This window comes from Phoenix dactylifera, unplaced genomic scaffold (assembly GCF_009389715.1).
Source record: "Phoenix dactylifera cultivar Barhee BC4 unplaced genomic scaffold, palm_55x_up_171113_PBpolish2nd_filt_p 000529F, whole genome shotgun sequence".
NCBI classification, from domain to species: Eukaryota; Viridiplantae; Streptophyta; class Magnoliopsida; order Arecales; family Arecaceae; genus Phoenix; species Phoenix dactylifera.
Window position 1 is genome coordinate 343,711 of NW_024067939.1, and position 10,117 is coordinate 353,827.

At 41.0% G+C, this 10,117-nt stretch overlaps 1 protein-coding gene across 1 annotated transcript; it reads right to left on the reverse strand.

Moving 5' to 3' along the window:
* Positions 1-2,841: 2,841 nt before the first annotated feature.
* Positions 2,842-8,853, reverse strand: LOC120106335 (dynamin-2A-like). Its single transcript, XM_039119333.1, has 6 exons — positions 8,226-8,853; positions 7,953-8,116; positions 7,153-7,266; positions 7,003-7,070; positions 4,913-5,085; positions 2,842-3,462 (listed from the first exon to the last, which is right to left on the reverse strand). The coding sequence occupies exons 2-6, from the start codon at positions 8,082-8,084 to the stop codon at positions 3,224-3,226; spliced, it is 726 nt and encodes a 241-aa protein (XP_038975261.1). The 5' UTR covers positions 8,085-8,116; positions 8,226-8,853; the 3' UTR covers positions 2,842-3,223.
* Positions 8,854-10,117: the final 1,264 nt, after the last annotated feature.

Genomic DNA, 10,117 nt, shown 5'->3' on the forward strand with positions numbered 1-10,117 from the left:
GGTAAAGAAAAACGACTAAGGACTCTGGAAAGGTCTCTGAAGGAGGGATGGCCCAAGCATTGATGCCAAACGTCAATGGTGGTTCGTTTGCATACCAGGGAGGTAGCAGAAGTAGTTTTCATGGATGACGGTAGTGGATACACTCCATCCTGACATCTACCTTGAAGAAGCATCGCCCCCGTTCTCCGATCCTTCACAAGAAAGTGAAACGGATGAAATTCCAAGAAGACATCATTGTCTTTAGTGAAGCTATGAATTGAAATCAGGTTTGTGTTAATCGACAGAACACAAAGAGTATTAGAGAGTTTGAAGGAGCGATGAGAGGAAGGAATGGATATAGAGTCGACATGAGTTACACGCAAACCTGAACCATCACCGATGACGACCTCGTCAGTGCCATCATATTCGGAGTGGATGGAAAGGTTAGCAAGATCAGAAGTGACGTTGTAGGACGCCGCCGAATCAACGAGCCATTTCTTGTAAGAAGAGGAGGATGACGGAGATGCACAGTTGGCAGATACGCTAGGCCGCTGCTTCAAACGACAAGTTTTAGCAGAATGACCTGGAATGTTGCAAAGTTGGCAAGTGAGAGAGGTCGTATCAGGACGACAATGAGGCCTGGACTTGCCAGAGTGTGGGCGAGAGGTCTTCTTGTTGGAATACTTGTAGTGGTTGGGCGCTCGGCATTGGGTGTAGTTCGCAGTGGCAACAAGAGTAGCCATGGACGTCTCGAGACGACGGAGATAGCTCTCATGGCCGAGCAACAGATCATGCAGTTCCTCAAAGGTGAAAGGAGTCTCACGAGCATGAATGGGAGCAACAATATCCCGGTACTCTGGTCCGAGTCCGTTAAGGACATGGAGAGTGATGTCATCTGCCGAGAGAGGCGAATCAATGACGGCTAATTCATCAGCAATGATCTTCACAGCGTGCAGGAAGTCAGTGACAGATCGGGAACCACGTTGTATATGGCTGAGATCCTCTTTGAGCTGCATAACTCGAGTACGAGAACGATTGGCATAGAGCCAGGATAGTTTCAACCAAGCAGCATGAGACGTCTCCGACGTAGCAATCAGTGGGATGACGGCTTCGGAAATGGAAGCCAAGATTGCATGGAGCAGGAGCTTGTCCTGCCGAAACCAGAGAAGATACACTGGAGAAGGAGACGTAGAGGCGGAGGAAGAGAAGTCTTCCTTCGGCGGACATGGGTTTGTGCCGTCAACGTAACCCAAGAGATCATAGCCGATGAGAAGGGAGACAAACTGGGCACGCCACGAGGTGAAGTTAGATGACGTAAGCTTCAACGGAAGCTGGGTTGCTGCATTGATCGAGATCAGTTGTGTGGTAATGGTGGTGGGGTTATTACTGATAGCGATCGTAGCGTTGGAGGAGTCGCTGGAGGCCATATAGAAGTGAAAAATGATCACTTTCTTCTCGTTTGAGGAAGAGGTGCTCTGATACCATAAAGAACCGGAAGTCTGTATATTTCATGATAGAGGAATAAGGTACATATAGAAGAGAGAGAGGAGAGAGTGGTTAATAGAATAACCAACTAGGATGACCGTATCCTAAGAGCTATACATAGATCTGTTAGCAGGTGCTGTAGTATCGGAGGAATGGGTTAAGCGAAGGATTATTCGCTGTTCCTGTTACTCTATTCATCTAGAAGGTGGTCCGTGACTGTCTGTCAACTAGGAGTATACTGGCTAGGAGGAGGGTCAGGGTCCCTCCGGTGTGTGTGGATTGTCTTGAGTCGGTGGAGTCCGTTGGTCATGCATTGCTTGTATGCCCACGAGCCACACAGATCTAGAGGAGGGCTCTGTTCCTCATACCGAGGTCCTTTGAAACAGTAGAAGATCTCCTTCGCCACATGAGGGCTACCATGCGGTCGCCGAACATTGCCATATAGGGTATCACCTGTGCCTATTTGGCCAATCACATCTGGCTGGATAGGAATGATAGAATCTTCGAGAATCAAAGGGTACCCCTAAGGACCATTGTGGACAGGGCACACTATCAGACTGTAGAGGTCACTGAGGCTACTATGGCTGCTTCATATGGGATGGTTAGGAAAATTTGGAACCCCCTCTTTGTTGCTACAACGCCTAGATTTGTCCTTGTTTCTTAGAAGCCTCCACCCTCTGGCCATCTCAAGGTAAATTTCGATGGGAGCCTACCAATTGGTAGCGATAGAGTTGGAGCAGCATTTGTGATCAGGAAGGACGCTCTTTCGAGGCATCAACTATTTGGGCTAATCTCAAGGCAACATGGAAGGAAATTTCCTACACGAGACAGGTGTTAGAAGCTGGACGCATCATCCTTGAGACAGACTCAACCGTGGTAATTGAGTGGATACCAAAGGAGAGGAAGAGATCAGAACACCCACCTCTAGGCAATATCCAATGGCTTGTGAGGAAATGTGAGGCCCTCCAAATCGTGCATGTGCACTGAGAGGCATTCCAGACCGTGCATGTATATCGAGAGATGAATAAAATTGCTGACTAGATTGCCTCCTATACAACACATCACTCTAAAGAGTTTTTTTTGGACTTGACAAACTACTATTTCTTCTCTTCTAAACTGCCTTCTTTCTTTTGATAATGCTGGCTGTGCTCATACAAAATTAATGTGAGCAGACGATGTACCAAAAAAAAATTTAGCTCAGCACCACGACAGTGGTATAGCCTTTCAAACTTGCCTCCAACATTCCGATTGATCATCCAAGAACTCTTTAATTGGGAGGTCTGTCAGCAAAGCGTCATTTTACACCCCCAGCAAATTGCTTACTGTTTAGTAGTCAATTTTATCAAGCTAACAAGAGCAGAAAGGCTACCAAAAACGTGGACATGGAAGCAACTCATCCATCTGGCAGTATGCATTTACACGGAGTTTCTTGGAAGAGGAAAAGAAATACATCTCAATGTATCATTAACTCTATTAACAAAAAAGTCACAAACGAAAATTGCTACAACTCGTAACGGAGTGGTTCCTTGCTGAGGCATGGCATGACAAGAGAACGGACATCTTGTACTCCCCATTTTCAAAAAAAAAAAAAATAGAAATATATTTCTGTAAGGAATGAAATGGTCTACCAGGTCGGAGTACACTGCTGTTTCTGCTCTACTGTTGCCTGAATCAGCTCACCAAAATGAGAAAAGCACAAGGAGATGTGCACCCAGCAAGAATACATAGAATATTAGCTGCCATTCAAGCCATTCGCTGCCTAGTATCTATACACTGATGAACTGCTTTGCGGTGGCGGAGGCGGCAACCTATTTGGTGTCCGACGGCTACCAGAATTCGGACCTGCACTGGCATCACCATTCTGTGCAGGGTCACTGTACCGACGGCTGTGGCCGTTGCTGCTAGATCGGTCAAAGGAGCGGTCCACAGGTCCATTTGCTGCAGCATCAAATGCTGATCTCCAATCATCACCCGAAGTATTGGCCCTTGGGCTGCTTTCTGCGGGACATTAAAATCAGAACACATCATATTTCCAGACTAAATTGGGCACTCCAAACAGAAATTAATCGGCTTTACAGTTCTCTTTCGGAGCATGCATCATGCATATATTTTCCCAGGTAAAACACAAGTCACACCATTATCCAGAAAAAAAGATGCAAGGGGTGGAATCCTAGCATAGATAAGGGCCTATACATGTCATGCATATATACCTCCATCCCCATGCAGTCCGTGCTAAAAAGGTAAAAAAAACTAATGGAACTGCACAGGTTAGAGGTGATGTCTGGAACACAGCCAGCTTAGTTAGAAACACAAACATAAAGCTTGCCTCTTGTCCAGAAACATGGAGCAAAATAAGATTTGTTTTATGAACTTCTATTGTGCAGTTTATGAAAGTGAAACTTTTGACGCTTGAGATAATTATGGAATATTGGAGAATAATTATTCATAGTTCATGCGAAACAATATCATCTGTGTTAGAAAGCAGCGATATTAAATGCACCAAAAGAAAATGTATAAGAGAATGAGAAAAATCTAATCTGGTCTGCTACAGGGAGCTACAAAGTGTTGAATAAATACATCATAAACTCTGGATTGACCTATCCCTGAGACAATGTCAAAGTCAGTAAACTAGATTTCCATTCTTTTGATTATATGTGTTTTTTTTCAGATAAAGAAATTTATCAAACCAGAATAGCTACATAACGAACTCCCACTCTAATTTAAGAAAATATGTCAATTCCGGATCATTCATATGAAACAACAACAATACAAAAATATGCAGATATTACTGTATGACACGACTAACAGTAAGAATCTGCAAGTCAAAGTATTACAGTTTATCAAACAAAATCAAAATATCATTAATTTACATTAAATTGTGAGACAGGTGTCCATTTGTTTGGTTTTAGCTTGGCTTCACAACAACAATTTCTGCTCTTCAGAAGTTGTATTGAATTGGACAGACTGGGATTTTTTTCTTCGTTTTTTATGGACAGTATTTTTAATAAGAAAACATGGCTTGTATTTATCATAGCATATGAGATGTGAATATAACTGTTACTGCAAGGAGTGTAAAGAAGAAAGCTGAAATTATGAAAGTTAATTGGATAAACTTCTATCTGAAGTTCTTAGCATGAGTCATCTAACATCCATATTATGCCAAACCAACTTGGCGCTGTTACATGTCAATTCACAAATCACCACCAGGTGATCGAAATAGGAACTGCCTAAAACCAATGATGTACTAGTAATACTCCTCTTGATACTAAACTTAATTTTGTTGTCACAAGATTTAATGGCTTAGTTTTATGCTACCAAACAGTCAAATGTGTATACAAGCATCAGCTATCATTGCTTTTTCTCCAAGAAAAAGCTTATACTCCAGATAAGAATGATGAATCTATGGATCACATCAACATAAGTGTTATAGAAGTCACAAAATTCTTACCTGCACCAGTCCCATTACTGGACCAGTTAGCAGCAGCTGCTCGATTATCATGGATGCTTAACCGACGAGTAAGTTTAGAAAGAAGGGAAGACTGCCTTTGAAATTTTTCTCGTCTATGCTTGACATTTTGATCCTCCTGGAGCAGTTCTTCAATCCTTGCTGTGCTTTGAGCACTAGACAAGCAAACAAAAACAAGGTTTTGATTACAGTTTATAAAATTGATAAAACTCACCACAGTGATGGAAAGGCATAAACTAGATGCAAACAATGCAATCTTGTCATCCTTTTTAGTGTGAGAGAAACAGCATAAAAGGTATCACCATCTTTCACATCATGATATCAATTTTCTACCTCAAACAAAATAAAAGTTCAAATAATGTTATCTTCAAGTTTTTACATATACTCAGTAAATCATCACCATCAGCCATAATGCCTCTCATTGCAAAGAACTGTATTAATCACGCAATCTGTATCATTTAGCTAAGATGAATAAGGTACAATCTGAAAGGTCCATAAGTTTACTCATACGAAGTAACATCCGTAATAACTTGCACACATCAAAATCACATGTAATCAATGATTTAATTATTTAGAACATAATGTTTTAAATACAAGGAACATACAAACAACAATTAAGGAAGACTCTCTATATATTTTTGGGCAGATAATATCCAGAATGATATAAGAGGAATTGGGTTCTTCAATAACTACTGTAATTTGAGATTCCAAGACCATGGCAATAAACAGTGCCTGACAATTAGTCACAAATCTTTGGTGGATGATTTCTATCTTTAAAACTAAGAAGGACAGGCAAACAATGCTGTAATTTCTTTACTATTAAATGCGATATGGTTATTATGACAGCTAAGATTCTCATAACAAAATTGAAAACAAAGAAATGCATGTATTCTTCTAGTGTGCAATTATTTCTATGACACGGCAAGAGTTCTGATAACATTCAAACTGGTTGAAAAAATCATAAATGTCAATCATGATAAAATTTTAGCTTTTTCAAGCAAGGTATCATCAAAGTTTAGTATAAGTTAGAAAGGGCATAACAATGTGAAAGAATATAGACTAGAGTAAGGGTTTAAACTACCAGCATTGGCACACATACTGGTACCATGTGGAACAATACAGGCACACAGGATGTTTCCCTGTGCAAACACAGCAAAAATGAGGGTACTAGATGTGTCGGTATAGTACCACACAGGGGCTGTACCTATACCTGTATCTTAACAGTACAATCAGGAACGGATGGTACAGACCGATACATATCGGCACACTACAATCCTAGCTATATTATGAAATCGTGTAAACTTCATCCAGCCTCGCCTACAGTGAGCTCAAGGGAAGCCAGGAAGTACCGCAAGTACATAAACAGTGCAAAGTAATATACACATTTAAACACAGCTTATACACATGCCTCCAAACTCACCCGCCCAGGATATACATGTGCAAGGTGATCATCAGACCCCAAACCAACAGTCAGGACTGCCCTATAAAAGGTAACATTTGGGGTGGGCTGGTGAGAACAACAGATTCCATTGAATGCTTCGAGGATGCAATAACAAAATTGTATTTTCATGAATTCTCATATCTATACATGTGTGTGTGTGTGTGTGTGTGTGTGTGTGTGTGTGTATATATAGGTAGAGTTACAAATCAGTCAAGGTGCCAAAAAGAGTTCTCGCACCTGACCAAATTCAAAGATGGGGTTTGCAAAATGAACTTCTAAAACACTGGATGCAATCCACATCATACATGGTTTAAAATGCCTATAAGCAAAAAATCATAGGTTCTGGACGACCCTTGCCTATTCACTAAATCATCCCAAAAGCAGAATATTGTATCGTGCAATTAGAATTAGAACTATTGAGCTGACATGATGCAAAGGAAAAAGTTCTCCAAAATGACCGTTTCTTTTTTTAATTTACAGGCATTTATAGATCACATCTTATGGTGTAGGTCCCATTTTGCAACCCCATCTTTGAATTTGGTAGGCTCTAAAATTCTATTTTCTTTTCCCACCCTGATAACATTGCTGTACCCTTAAATTTATTCGTCTAAAAAAAGGACATGCAACCAACCTTACAGAACTATATAGCTGATTCAGCATGTCTTCCTTTGCTTTCTCCACTTGACAAAGCACAACTGCCTGAACAGTCAGAAGTAGAACTCAGAATTCACAATATGCCAATTAGGTGGATAAGGCCCAGCAAAGTATAATTCAGAGTTACCTTTGGAACATTTGCAGCAAGACTGTTTAAAACAGCCTCCACATAACCACGAACTTCTTGAGACATCCATCTAAGTTCTTCCTCTGGATCAGCAGGCCTTCTAGACATCGTCTCCTGGAGAATAATCAAGTTAGTTATAGTACTAAAATTTGGCAGATCTACTATGTAAAAGCACAATGAAATGTTGATAAGTTTTCAGCACATCTTTGGTGTCTCATCAGCACCAACTGAAGGTGGTCCAGAATGCCTAGACAAAAATGTGCACATGCATGCATGTCTCTGTTTGTGAGCCGTGCATGGGTGTGCACGCATGCATGTTTACTTGTAGTCACAAGGAGTAGAAACCCCAGAAAAACGAAAGTAACTAGAATCAAGAGAAGCAAAAAGTGTGTTTTTTTGTGCATGTGCATGTGCACGCATGTGGGAGAGAGAGGCACGATGGTTGATAGATCACTATTCATGTTTTCAAAAAAAATGTCTATCATTAAAAAATAGAAAAAGAACAACCATAATTTGAAAACTGCGCAAGTTCTCTCAGAGACTTGGGAAGACTACAATTATCAATTTATGTAGCAGCACAGGGAGCATCACTTCCAGATAATTGCAATCACATTAAATATACCCCTGGAAAATGAAAAGGTTGGGGCTGTTTAACTTGAACTGTAAGAACCAACTTCTTCATGCTAACTCAATAAACCCAGATTTTTTCAGGAAAACGATGAAACCTAGGAATGTTTAGGGTATGGGAATTAGTTCCAAGCTTTGTTCAAGATGATGGTATTCACAAAGTTTGGACTTACTAGAGAGCCATCTGAAAGGCTTTGTCTCATGGAGGGATTAGCTTCAGAACCAGGCATGCCCTTGGGTGGTGATCCCTTTGAAGGTTGGACGATATTTCGTATCTTGTTTACCCACTCAACTTTGTCAGCCATGTTCTCAGCCTTTAACACAACAGCACTGTGTGCTGCAAGCTCAACAATTGTTTTCAATTAAATGTTTAACCAGATAAAGAGGAGGAGAGACAACAAGGAGAAACAATTAGCCTTGCAGTAATGTATGCATGCAGAAGTTACCTTTTAAAACAGTCTTGTATGGAACCTTGCTCGTTATCTTGAACACAAGACTTGGGCCTTTACCAGAATCTGGTCCATTTACTTTTTTTGAGTCCTTGGAACTTTTAGGAGGTTCTTCCTCATCTGCGACCTCTTCAATATTGCATTCCTGCAGAACTAATAAACTAATTAAGAAAACAATTGGAGGACACCAACCAGTTTGGTGTAAGTTGTGGAATAGTAAACTAAAGAAAATAGCATGCTTTTAGATTCTAAAGCTAATGTTACATGCTTCCTGTCAATCAAGAATGAGAGGGCATATGTAGATTTATAAGCAACAATCTTCTCAGAAAAATGGAAACTGATGCAAAAATTGCAAACTACCTTACAACTTTACTATGTTTCAGAGACAACTGAGTTTCTTGCAAAGGTACCCAATCACAATTAATATGCATTAAATCTTCTTATTCTTCAGAAAGATCATAAATAAAAGAATAAATTGATAACAAGAGAGAGAGAATAGCATGAACGATAAAAGAATTGGGCTATAGGTTTGACAACTTGGTTTCAGATCTGATTGCCGTTGAGCCACAAGAGTTTTTAGTTGCATTAGTTTTTGTTCAAACTTTGAAATTCTGGATATAAAACAATAACAAAACCAAAAAAATAATAATCATAAAGAAAAACAAAAAACAAAAGGATACATTAATAGATAACATATAGTTTCAGCATCTGATATCTTTTTAAAATTGTCCAAATGAATTAAAAGATTAAAACTTCAAAAAATCAAGAAAATACAAAAATAAAAATTACCAATACAACTTTTTGAAAGTGATTAGATACATTTGCAAATTTGATATGGTAGTTGGCAAAATTTTTATACACCAAATATATGCATCATGCGAAGTACATGAAATGTGAGCAAAAGCTAACAGCCTTGTCCATACCATGGCCTGCCGTCCCGCCCCATACTGGGCGCCCGATATAGGGCGTACTGTACCATACAAAAAGAAAACCAGTAGAAAATTTACCTTCAAGATGGTACAATCTTTGTACCGCCCATACAAAGGCGTACCATCTTGTACCAGTGTACCAAGACGGACGGAAGATGCGTATTAGTCCATACCGAGATAAAAATTAAAAAAATGGTTAGTTATTTCGGTACAAACTTATACCATACAGTACCGTACCATACCATACCGAGCTGATAAGGGTACCGATACGGTACCCTGTATCGAGATTGCAAACCTTGGTCCATACAACACGTGCGCTATCAAATCTACTCAAGCATGCTTAGTTTGAGTCCAATTTTGTCAAGATGCTTCATAGCAAGGTCGGCAGAACCGTTCTGAACCGTTCGGTTCGGAGTGCCCCGAGCTGTACCGACCGCAGACCCGAGACGGTTTCGCGACAAAAACGAGACCGACGCCAAAGGAGGAGAAAGACGAAGGAAAAAAAAGAGTGGGGAGGGAGAGAGAGGAAGAAGAGGAAGGTCAAGGCCAGCTGATGGAGGCTGGGGAGTCACCCGCGCAAAGGAGGGAGCCGCAGAAGAGGGGCTCGCTTCGGTCCCCCTTGTTCCGTTCGAAACAGAGGCCGGAGGGGCCCTTGATAAAGTCGAAACAGAGGCCAAGCCCTTCTTCCGCAGCTCTCCGGCCTCCGCCTCCTCCACGCGGCGGCTCTCCGTTCCCATGCTTGCTCTCCGCCGGCCTCCCCCTTCTCTCTATTTTTCTCTCGTTATTCCTCTCTCCCGCCTCTTCTACTGTGTCGGTACAGGCCTGGCACAGCATAGCACGGCGCGGGCCTGTATCGACTCGGCCTGCCGAGCAACCGGTATCGGTTCCACAGACCCTGCTTCGTAGAATATCGACTCATCAGCGATGAGCAAGTTCAATCTTTTAAAAAAATTAAGAAGA